This window comes from Petaurus breviceps, unplaced genomic scaffold (genome assembly GCF_028583685.1).
Source record: "Petaurus breviceps papuanus isolate PSGF00001 unplaced genomic scaffold, PetGlider_PUasm1.0 91041, whole genome shotgun sequence".
Lineage (NCBI taxonomy): Eukaryota > Metazoa > Chordata > Mammalia > Diprotodontia > Petauridae > Petaurus > Petaurus breviceps.
The window spans coordinates 41290553-41302342 of record NW_027187400.1 but is presented as its reverse complement, the minus strand read 5'-3'; the positions used below and the strand labels follow the sequence as shown (position 1 = coordinate 41302342).

Here is an 11790-nt window from a genome sequence, read left to right as displayed (position 1 = left end):
GTACAAGGAATAGCAAGGAAGCCAGTCTGAGGGCAGAATGTAGTAGCTGGAGGATGGGGAGGAGGTGATGTGGAGCCATCCAGGAAAGATCATATTGTGAAGAACATTGGATGCCCAGAAGAGGAGATTGTAGTTTTCCCTGAGGCTGTAGGGAGCCCCTGAAGATTCTTGTGACATAGACCTGAATTTTAGAAGTATCTCTTTGGCAGATTATGGGGAAGATGGACTAGAGAGGGGATCTGCTACCCATTAGACACCTAGTGTTTATTGATTGAGATGCTGGATGCAAGGACTCCTTAGGTTACTGCAGGAGTCCAGGCAAGGGGTGATGAGGGCCTGGACTAGAATGTTTTAGGTATAAGGGAATAATGATGTATAAAATGCCTAATATTTGCTAGGCATAGTGCTAAACTGATTATCTCATTTGATCTTCACAACAACCCCTTGAGGTAGATGCTATTATTATCCCATTTTACAGTAGAGAAAACTGAGGCAAAGACTCCTGGAATCAAACAACTAGTAAGTGTTGGAGGTTGGATTTGAATTCAGGTCTTGATTCCAGCATTCTCTCCACTGCACCCCAGTTAAGAGGAAGAAGACCATTTCATCTGGGTGTGTGTGTGTGTGTGTGTGTGTGTGTGTGTGTGTGTGTGTGTGTCCTAGGAATGTCATGGCTGGGGTAAGGAGGACATGGAGAGAGAGCCTGCTGTGGCAGGATTCTTTGAAAGAGTCCTAGATTTTGAATCAGAGGACCTGATTTCAGTTAAATGCTGGCTATGACCTGGTCTAGTCCCTGCCTGTCTCTGAACCTGTTTCCTCACTGTTAAAGTGATCTGCTCCCTAGAAGGTTGGAGTAAAGGTGAAACATTGATGCTAGCTAGGGTTAGTGCCTTTCCCTGATAGTGTAATATGATCCTGGAAAAAAACTCTTCTGTCCTCTGATTCCCTTCGAATACAGGTTAGTTGATTCTGTCCCCAAACAGGTTTTGAGGACCTTGGTCCTGAACATATCAGCCCTGCAGGAGCTGCCTATGGTCCTAGATCATTCAGTGGTAAGAGGTAGTGTGGTGTCATGGGGAAAATAAGAGATCTGGAGTCAGATTCTGGTTCTACCAGGATCTTCTGGCTATGGGATTTTGGGCTAAGTCACTGGACCTCTCTTGCTATTTATTTCCTTGCCTGGAAAATGAGGGCATGGGACTGTCCCAAGAGCGCTGACAGCTGGGACCATTGTTTTGGCTTTCTTTGAATTCCTGATGCTTAGCACAAGTGTTTGGCACATAGTTGGTTCTTAATAGATACTTGTTGACCAACCTTTGAGGGTTCTAACTTTAGATCTATAAATATGATGAGGTTAAAGGACAAGGTCCTGGAAATAAGACACAGGTGATCAACAGGTCTGTTTGGCATAACTGCTTTAAGAGCATCCTGGGGGTGGAGGGAGATTTGCAAATGGCAGTGAAGTGAAAAGAAAGAAAGAAGGAAGGAAGGAAGGAAGGAAGGAAGGAAGGAAGGAAGGAAGGAAGGAAGGAAGGAAGGAAGGAAGGAAACAAAGATAGACAAGAAGTGAACTGAGGAAATAGCCTGAGATGGAAGAGAGAAAAGGGAAAGATGTGAAGTATGGAAATGGGAATATGGAGAGAAAAATCAGGGATACAGAGAGATCTAGAATGAACAACAAGCTGGAGACATTTGGAAAGAGGAAACCAGAATTACAGTGGGTTGTGGGGAAGGGTTGACTGGAAATATTCCCAGTTCCCTAGGTCTGTGAGTGTAGGGATCCCTAGGGAACCTGGAACATTTAGCTTGAAGGAATGATGGCTTGAGGGGATCCGCTGTTGTTCTCTAGCGCCTGTAAAGTCACCATGGGGAAGAGAGTTAGAGTGTGTTCAGTAAGGACCCGGAGAGTAGAGTTAGGGCCATTTGGAGGGTTCTACAAGAGAGATGTCAGTGCCACGTAAGACTCCCTAGCTCCGGACACAACTCCAAAGGCCGCCTAGAGAGATGCGGAGCTCGATGTTTCTGAAGGAATGGCTAGAGAGGCCAGTTCCCTGTTGGAGCTGCTATACAGCAGTGGGTGTTCCTGCCCTAAGTTAGCCATTGGACCAGATAGTCCCAAACATTCCTCTCTGAGATCCCAGGATGCTGAGTGTGTAGTGATGGTCGTGGAGGAGGGGAGAGAGTTTGGAAGGTGAGGCTCATCGGGTCGGGGTTTGAGCCTGAGGAGCCCGAGTTAGTTTAGGAGGACCTGGGGCTGACCAGTGCCCTCCCTGACCAGTTGGTACCCAGGTGCCTGCCAGCGTAATGCTGCAGAAGACATTTCCTGTCCGTTTGCTGCTCACACCTCCCCTGGAGCAAATGGAGACACCCCTCCCCCCAGTCATAAAGCCGGAGGGGGGAAGACCAAAGAAGGAAGGGGGCCTCCGGGAAGGGAAGGGGCTGGCTCGGCTTGGGCAGCCTGGGAGGCAGATGGCCAGATTTACATACAGCTGGTAAGCCCCAGCCTGGTGGCAGGCTAGCCTCTGCTGTGGGGGGAGATCTCCGCTCCGCTCCACGTTGCCCTCTCTCACCTCTCACCCCACAACGTTGCACCAACACACCGAAAGATTGTGACTGGAAGTGGGGCTGTCCAGGGAGGAGGCCAAACTCCCCAGCATTGGGGGCTTTGTGGTGGGGGTTGGGATAATGAGTTTGGGAAAAACATTGATCAATGAACCGCTATACATCCAGCCACAGATCTCAGACAGACACATTCGCCACACAAGCCCCCAAAACATAAGTCCCCGATCCAAACATCCATAAAGACACACGATCACTCAAGACTCCGGGTTCCTGAGAGTCCGTGATCTCTGGTGTGGGCAGCCCTATTCCACGCCTGCCTACCTTGGGCGCCTCTCCTCCCTGGGTTCCAATCAAACACTGACATTGCCTCCTCTGGCTGCGCACAAGCGAAGGGTGAGGTTAGCTACGGCCTCGGAGCGCTTGGTGTAAAACTAGAGACCTGGATCCACTCGCGATCAATGCCCTAGAAACATAGGGAGACGAACCAGTGACGTCCGACTTAACAGCTAGAGATGTCTACAAGACCACCCAACTACAAACCGACTTAGTAACACCATCCCCTAGTAACACACACACACACACACACCTCCCTCTGTCGGCTCTGCCTGAGCAATCACACACACACACACGCACACACAAACATTCCTCCCTTTGCAGGCTCTGCCTGAGCTGGGCCGGGGTCTCCTGGGGGGCGGGGCCTCGCCTCGGGTTATAAAGCTGCGCTCTCAGCTTCAGAGGCTTCCAGACCCTGCGCGCCATGGGCTCCAGGCGGCCGCTGACTGCCCGGCTCCTGGCCGTGCTGGTCTCTCTGCTCTGCCTTTCCAAGGTGGGGGCATGGGGCGGCCCCGGGGAAGGGGATCCGGCGGGATATTGGGGCAGGAGGGTGGGATTCTTGGGACTCTCTGACCTCTTGTCCTCCTGTTGCTCTCTAAGGTCCGCTGCGCCGGTGTCTTCGAACTGCAGATCCACTCTTTCCGGCCTGGTCCAGAGTCTCCGGGTTCTCCAGACTCCCCATGTGGAGACCGGGGCTCCTGCCGTCTCATCTTTCGTGTTTGCCTGAAGCCAGCACTGCCCGACCGGAGCCCCGACCTGCCGTGTGCCCTGGGGGTTGCACTCAGTACCCCGGGGACCCCCGATCCCGGGGACCCTACCGATCCTGGTCCAAAGCTCTCCCTTGCAGATGGCCTCATCCGTGTCCCCTTCCGTACCGCCTGGCCGGTGAGGTGCCCCCTGAATCAAAGGAACTCCCCCTCCCCTTGAGCCTTGGGACCTTGTGGGATTTATAGCCCCCCCCCCCCATTTCACGACTGTGTGAAAACTATATTAGACCCCACCGGAGTCCTCTAATTCCCCATTTCCGCCCAATTCTCTAGAAGTTATACCCTCAGATGTCCAGGAATGCCACACCTAAGCCTTTTATCCCCATTACATCCCGAGAAACTTCCTTCCCTGTTCGAGGGATGAAACCTATCCCCAGAGCTATGAGACTCATCTCCTAAGATGCTGCAGTACTTCAGGACAGCTCCCTCCCAAAATTCCTCCCCAGAATCTAATTCAGTAACTTTGAGGGCCCTCCATTCCCAGACACTACCCCCCACCAACAAAAACAGACCCTATGGGACTCCCATCCCCTGAGAAATTCCTATCTTTGAAGACCCCACAGCCTAATCATGGGGTCTTTTCGTCATGGCCTCCTGTTCCCTGGAGATAACCAGACACAGCCTCCTCTTCCCATTCCCAAGACTTCCCCAGGATTCATGCTCCCATCCCAACCTTCGCTGCTGGATCCAGGGACCCTCAGGTCCTCTCTCTATACAAGCAGCACCTTCTTCCCTCTGTCTCATAGTGTCTGTCTCCTACATATTTTACATTCTCTTTTTAAAGCCTTTGGGCACCCCTCCTTCCCTTGCTCCAATGCCTCCCTGGAACCGAACCTTTCCCGTTAACTAGAAAAGCTCCCTTCTTCCACCTCCTATCCCCTTGTCGAACACCCTTTGACTCGATGCTGACACTCTCCCATGTCCCACCTGGCCCCCTCCTCCAGGGGACTTTCTCGCTAATCATCGAGTCTTGGAGGGAGAACCTTGAATCCAGGAGTAAGGAAGAGCCAGGGGAGAAGCTTCCAGGTGAGGGCCTGGAGGGTGTGGGGGAGGTGGAGAGAAGAGGGAGGGGGAGGGGGAAGATGAAAGGGGAAGGAGTGCTCCAGCATCACAGGGGCGGGGCACGCAGGGTGTGGGTGGAGCTAGATTGGACGGGCGTGGTCTATGAGTTTCAAGGGGGCGGGAGGAACACGGTACCAAGAACTCTTGTGTCTGAGTGGGGCACCGAGCAGGAGGATCGGGGGAGGTCTGGGCCCCGATGATCCCATGTGTAGGAGTTTCTGTGGTTCCAAGCGACTGTGTCACAGCTTGTCAGAGAGGAGGCCTACATTATCAGGGTGGGAAAGGGACCTGGTCTTGAATCGCTGGTAGCAGAATGGTGGCGGTACGGTGGGCTCCAAGGGGGAGGGGGGCGGGGGGGGCTGGGTTCTCAAGAGTTCCCAAATCAAGGAGGGGGAGACTTCCAACATAGACGGGACTGGCTGGGGCCACAGGTCACTATATTCCTCTCGCTTGCAGGGTCGGATCGAAGTCTGTTGAGCCGGTTGGCTGGGAGGCACAGGTTGGCAGTCGGAGGTCCCTGGGCCCGGGAGGCTAAGCAGGCCGGGGGTTGGGAGCTCCTCTTCTCCTACCGTGTTCGCTGCGAGCCTCACTACTATGGTCCTGCCTGTGCCCGCCTCTGCCGCCCTCGGGACGACCCCCTTGGCCACTTCTATTGCGGGGCCAACGGGGAGCGAGTGTGCATGGATGGCTGGGCTGGAGACATGTGTGCCCGGCGTGAGTGAGGGGGCTGGGCTCGTGGCGAGGGTAGTGGGAAGGATGTGCATGGACCGTTGGGCTGGGAAATTACATGTGCCCAGCGTGAGTGAACCAGTGGGACAGGGGCGGGTGGCCCAGGACCCTACATTGCTACCCAGGGACAGCCGTTTTCTGGTTTCCCCAGAATGATGTAGACCCTCAATCATCCCCAATCCTTTACGCTCCCCAGACTCTGAGAAATCCCTGGGATTGGACCCATCCAAATGGCACTTCTAGGTTTGGGTCTGGGTGGAGGAAGTGGTAGTCAGTCTGAGTTTGGCCCTTACTTACCCTCTCCCCTGTTGTGTCTCCCCCATTGTCTGTTCCTTCTTTTCTGTTCCCTATTCCCTTAAACATTTCTCTTGCTAACCTCCCTCGTGCCTCTCCCTTCAAATCTCTCCCTCTCTTCTCCAATGACTCTCCTGCCAAGGTCTCCACCATGTCTCCCATGCCTCTTCCTGTTTGATTTTTTCCCCATCTCTCCCACATACTCCATGTCCCTCAATATCTTCTACCAACCTTTCTTCCCAACTCTGTGTTTCTCCTCGTCTCTCTCTCCCCCAATATCTCTGCCTGATCCTCTCCACTCCTTTTCCTTCCAACTCCCCTAACATTTCTTCCCCAAATGTTCCTGTCTTTCCATTCTTGTCCCTCACCATCTCTCTGTTGCCTCCATCCTTCACTCCCTCCTGCCTGGGGGGTCCCTCCCCTCTCCCCCTGCAGCCATATGTCAGGCAGGCTGCAATGCTGAACACGGCTCCTGTGAGAGGCCTGGTGAGTGCCACTGCCATCAAGGTTGGACTGGCCCCCTTTGCGCCATCCGAGTCCCTGGCAGTGACTGCTCCAGCCTCCAGCCATGCGCCAATGGAGCCACCTGTTCCAACCTCCCAGGATTCTCCAACCACCGATGCCTCTCTCCAGCTGGACTGTGTGACGGGCACCCGTGTACCAATGGTGGCAGCTGCAGTGTTAGTACTGACCCACTAGGTCTTCCTCTGCCCCCAGACGATCACCCCTGACTTCTTGCTCTCATTGTTCCACATACCCTGCCCTTGATCCTTGATCCTCCAGTGGCCTTTGAGCAGGGACCCCCTTTCACAATGCTCTAAAATTAATTCCTTAGAGCACTTTGAGGCTAGAAAATGCTTCCTTTATGGGGCAGCCCGGTGTACTAAAACTAGAGTCAGGAAGACCCAAGTTCAAATTCTGCCTCTGACACTTGCTGTGTCAATAGCACTGAATGGAACACTAGAAAAGAATGAGGAGAATACCTCCGGGACAGTGTGCAGAAAGTCACTCCTCCCAACTCTCCTCTATTACATGACAGATAGGAAACTGAGGCCCAGAGAGGGGGAAATCACTTGTCCAGGGTAACACAGCTTGTTAGTGGGAGAGTCAGAACTTGAACCCAGTGTGCCTGACTGGAATCCAGTCATGTCATCATGATGATCCTTGGTGTCAATCCATCAGCAAACTGTCACCGAGTGCTCTGATTAGTCTAGGACTGTGCTGGATCTGGGTCCAGGCCTTGGACTGGGGTAGAGACCACAGGCATGGAGAGGAAGGGATTTGCAGGAGGCAAAGTTCAGAGGATACGGATGAAAGATCTTGGAGAGGGTTGGGAGGGCCAGGGAAAGGGAAGAGTCCCTTCACCTCCTTTTGGGCCTCAGTTTCCTCATGTGTAAAATGGGGGGGGGGGCTAGATAACCTCTGAGGTCTCTTCTCGCTTGAGAGCCACGATCCTGTAATCCATCCCAGTCATAAGAGGATGATACGCAGAAGGACAAAGGGCTGAGAGTGGCAAAGGTGCTTAGGCTCCGCTCAACTCAGCAAACGATTATTAGGATCCTACAGGACGCAAGTCACTGTGCTATGCCCCGGGGAGACAGACAAAGCCTAGAGTCCCTGCACTCCAGGAACTCACACCTGAGGGATGTATACAGGACACGAGGCGTATACAGGACTAAGTCTTATAGGACAGAACTGGAGCACGGCGAAACACTAGCACTGAGGGGTGCAGGACATGTGGCGGGGAAGGTTTGAAGGAGGTGGTGCTGCCTGGGCTCAGAATTGGCAGAAGATAAGATCTGGAGAGACTGAGATCCAGCTGACCTGTGCAAAGGTGTGGAGGTAGGGTGGAATTCTGAGTTTGGGGAAGAAGTTCAGTTCAGAATCTCTAAAGGACAGTACCCAGAAAGATGTCATGAAGGGTAAGTATCCAGAAAAATGCCACGGAGGGTAGTACCCAGAAAGGTGCTACGGCGGGCAGTACCCAGAAAGATGCCATGCAGGCCAGTACCCAGAAAAATGCCATGGAGGGCATTATCTCAGGTTGGAAAGAGATGGAAGTACCAGATTAAGGAGTTAATATTTTATCCTAGAGGCAAGAGGAAGCCACTGAAGGTTTCTGAGCAGAGAAGTGCCATCCACAATCAGATTTGTGCTTTAGGAAGGTTGTTCTAGCAGAAGTGTGGAAGATGGACTAAAGAGATCAGTTGGGAGGCTATTTTAACAGTTCAGAAGGGGAATGTGAGGGCCAGAATCAGTGTGGTGGACAAAAGATTGAGGGATCGAATCCCCTCGTTTTGCAGATGGGGAAACTGAGGCTCAGAGAAGGGAAGACACTTGCCCAAGGGCACATAGCAAGGCACAAGCCCTGCACATAGTAGCAGGGCCAAAATTTGAACTATGACCTCTGATTCTTTTTAACACTCCTCCCCCCCCATTTTTCTTTTTTTTTGTTGGAGGGGGGAAGGCAAGGCAATTGGGGTTAAGTGACTTGTCCAAGGTCACACAACTAGTAAGTGTGTCAAGTGTGTGTGGCCGAATTTGAACTCGGGTCCTCCTGAGTCCAAAGCCAGTGCTCTATTTACTTCACCACCTAGCTGCCCCCCGTTCTTCTTCCAGGAGGTGGCCGGGGACTTTGAGTGCACATGTCCACGGGGCTTCTATGGAAAGCGGTGTGAGGTCATTGGAATGACGTGTGCTGATGGGCCCTGCTTCAATGGGGGTACTTGTGTGGATGGCGGAGTCCCTGCTGGCTACACCTGCCGCTGCCCACCAGGCTTCCATGGGTCCAACTGTGAGAAGAAGGTGGATCGCTGTAGCCTACAGCCTTGTCGCAATGGTGAGCCTCGGGCAGGGAGGGTGGAAGGACTCAGAGGGACCTTCATGATCTTGCAGACCACTCCTCTCATCTAACAGGAGAGGAAACAAGAGGCCCAGAGATGACTGGATGGTAGGCTTAAAACTAGAAACGATCTAGTCGGATGTTCTCATTTCTCCGATGGGAAAATGGAGGCCCAGAGAGCCTCATCTGAACTTGTTTCCTAAGATCATGGGTAGTAGATGGCAGGACCAGGGATCGAATCTAGGTTCTCTGATTTCACATCTTCCACTGCAGTTCTGGGGCAGAGGGACCAGCAGGAGGTACCAGGTACAGGGATAGCTGTGAGGCTCACTCAGAAGGACGTAGAGACGCAAGTCCTTCACCCTTTCCTTTATCGGGGAGTGCAGATGAGGGAGAGGGAGAGTAAGGTTGAGGGAGACCAAGCAAAACACCAAGCCGAGAGGAGCAAGGGAACGTGAAGAGAAAGCCGCAGATTCGGCTGAGGATGGGGTGGAGGGAAGCGAGAGCAGAGAGGAACAGACCGCAGCAAGGTAAGTTGGGAGAGATAAAAGGGGGCCCTCAGAGGCACCCTCCGACTCGGACATCTTTCACACTGTGGCTTCTCAGACTTGGTGCGCATCTCCAAAAGGGACGGCTTGGCCTGGGAATGCAGGCTCAGCTGGGGCCGGAGGATCCTAGACCTGAGAGGCACGTGATGTGACGTGACGTGACGCCCGTGGCTCTCTTTCGCTCGCAGGTGGTCTCTGCCTGGACTTGGGCCGCGCCGTATTGTGCCGCTGCAGGCCCGGCTTCGGGGGTCCGCGCTGCGAGCGCGACCTGGACGACTGTGCAGGACGGCCCTGCGCCAACGGGGGCACGTGCGTGGACGGCGCGCACAGCTTTCGCTGCTCCTGCACGCTGGGCTTCGGGGGACGCGACTGTCGTGAGCGCTCAGACCCCTGTGATCCCCAGCCTTGTGCTCACGGTGGCCGTTGCTACGCTCACTTCTCCGGCCACGTGTGCTCCTGTGCGCCGGGATATATGGGTGCACGCTGTGAATTCCCCGTGAAACCCGGCCCCACGGACGTGGAAGGGTCGGAAATCCAGGCTGCTCCCGCCCCGCCCCCGCCTGGGCCCCACCGCGGGCCCTTAGAAGCCGGCCGAAGCAGGCACGTACTGCCCCCGGCCTTGGGGCTTCCCTTCGCTCTGGTGCTCTTGCTGGCCATCGTGGCTGGAGGTGCGGCCCTCTTGCTTAGAGCCCGGGCCCGATGGCGGAATCCAGGGGCGCGGCCCCTTCCTTCCTCCCCAGAACCTGCCCCGCCAACCCTGCCTCCCTCCGAAGCACTCAACAACCTCCGGGCTAACGACAGCGGCTCCCTCGCCTCGGCTTTTCAGGGCCTTGGGACCTTAAAAGCGTCCAAGCACGAGCGGACGCAGCGGCTGCTGGAACACCCGTCGGGGATGAGGTGAAGTTCTGGAGATCTCGGGCCGCTAAATGTTCCCGGCTTCTGCCCTTTCTGTTGTCTGCGGCGCGCGGTGCGGATTGATCTGTTTGTTATCTGATCTGCGATCCGAGAGTTAACGGGCTTTCTCTGCTGGGCTGGGGAAACGTGGGGGGAACGCCGTGGAGGTACTGAGGCCGGCGTATGGGGTTTGAGAAGAAGTTTCAGATTTAAGCTGAGGAACTGGAGAAACTGGATTTGGGTCCTGTGTCCTGAGCCCAGAAAATTTAGTGCTAATCATTAGTCCCTTCAAATTTCCAGTGAGTTAGCCATCCCACTGTTTCTGAGAATCACTTCTCAAGTCTCGGTGTTGGGGCGGGGAACCTGGGAGCTTCCTCCTTCAACCCCATTTCCTTCTCCAGCAGGGCTGAAGATTGGTGTCTTCCTGAGGACAACGACTCCCGAACCATCTATGTCATACCAGACTGTTCCCTCTTTGCCAGAGAGGTGAATGTCCTCCCATGTCCCTCCCCTGTATCCTCTGCCCTGCCATTCTCTCCTTTCCCCATTTTACAGATTTGCTGGCAGGGGGAGGAGGGCTTCTACCCTGAGACCTTTTTTCATCATCGGGTCCTGGGATGGTTCAGGAGGGGGAGGGCACAACTCTGTTGCCACTTGGACAAGTCTTGTCTTGTCTTCTCGTTTTGCCTCTAGGTCTGAATCAGCCCTCTGCTGGACTTCTCCCTCTCTCCAGATTCCTCGAAGACATAGAGACGTTAACATATTTCTTCGGTGATGCTGTTTCTACAGACATTTCCCCTCTTCCCCCAACACACTCAAGGGAGGGGAAAAATTGAGGCATCTACAGGCAGAAAAAGTGTCTCGGGGAAGGGAACTGCCCTTGTGGCTCTGGATGCCTGTTCCGGATAAACTCAGGAGTTCTCTATTGGGGGGAGTCAAGGAGCTCATCTCCCACTTTGAATTGTGTAAAAAGAATATTTACAACATTCCTCATCTCTGCAGATTCAGCTATGAATGATTTTTATTTTACTCAATGTCCATTTTCTCTGCGTGGCCCCAGGCTCCAGTTTGGGTTCTCTGGCATGGACTTGGGGGAGGAATATAGACTAGTGTCAGTCAAGGTTAACCCCTGTAACCCTTTTTAGGAGATTTTCAGTTGGAAATGGGAAGGAGGACAGAGGATTTAGAAATTCTAACACCACCCTCCTGCCAGCCAAATTAGTTCTAGGAGAATCTCTGGAGTTGTGGGACAACAGCCTCCAGGAAAACTGGGACAGAGGCAAGGCGGAAGGGCTGCAACTTTCTTTAGTCCCAGACACAGATTGTAGTAACTATGCAAGCTGGTTTGAGGCAGGACCACCCAGAGACATGTAGCGAGACTAACAATCTGCTAAACATTTTCCCCACTTCCTGGGATGGCTTCTTTCACTCCTCATCCCCAGTCTTGGCAGAAGTCGTGGGTTCCAGATCTCACTGAGAGAAAGGAACCATTGGGCTTCAAGGGTCCAAAACTCTCCTTCTCCAGTGACTGGACCCAGATTTGAGAAAGAGAGGTTACATTTGAATGTTAATAATAAATGATTTTATTACAGTTATTATGAAATATCTTTAAAATCCTTTCTCGTTCACCAAGCTTCACCGATTGCTATTTGGAAGGTGGGGTACTGCAGACATAAGTCCCCTCGGAGGGGGAAAATTTAGGGGTGTGTGTGTGTGTGTGTGTGTGTGTGTGAGAGAGAGAGAGAGAGAGAGAGAGAGA

General features: G+C 53.4%; 1 protein-coding gene across 2 annotated transcripts; it reads left to right on the top strand.

The window, feature by feature from the left end:
* The first annotated feature begins 2853 nt into the window (after positions 1 to 2853).
* On the top strand, positions 2854 to 11626 carry DLL3 (delta like canonical Notch ligand 3). 2 transcript variants are annotated; one of them, XM_069078555.1, is made up of 9 exons: positions 2854 to 3388; positions 3496 to 3780; positions 4607 to 4688; positions 5181 to 5438; positions 6183 to 6427; positions 8367 to 8586; positions 9326 to 10034; positions 10433 to 10517; positions 10725 to 11626. In XM_069078555.1, exons 1-9 carry the CDS (start codon positions 3320 to 3322, stop codon positions 10728 to 10730), a joined length of 1959 nt encoding a protein of 652 aa, XP_068934656.1. In that variant the 5' UTR covers positions 2854 to 3319; the 3' UTR covers positions 10731 to 11626. The 2 variants fall into 2 exon arrangements, with proteins under 2 accessions (XP_068934656.1, XP_068934657.1); XM_069078556.1 differs by lacking the exons at positions 2854 to 3388; positions 3496 to 3780; positions 4607 to 4688 and adding an exon at positions 4867 to 4999.
* The last annotated feature ends 164 nt before the right edge of the window (positions 11627 to 11790 follow it).

What these genes read in the sequence shown, in the direction of transcription:
- DLL3 (XM_069078555.1), top strand. Translation starts at nt 3,320, where the DNA reads ATGGGCTCCAGGCGGCCGCTGACTGCCCGGCTCCTGGCCGTGCTGGTC. An exon ending in CTCTGCTCTGCCTTTCCAAG is followed by an intron (nt 3,389 to 3,495) that starts GTGGGGGCATGG and finishes TTGCTCTCTAAG; the next exon opens with GTCCGCTGCGCCGGTGTCTT. An exon ending in CCTTCCGTACCGCCTGGCCG is followed by an intron (nt 3,781 to 4,606) that starts GTGAGGTGCCCC and finishes CCCCTCCTCCAG; the next exon opens with GGGACTTTCTCGCTAATCAT.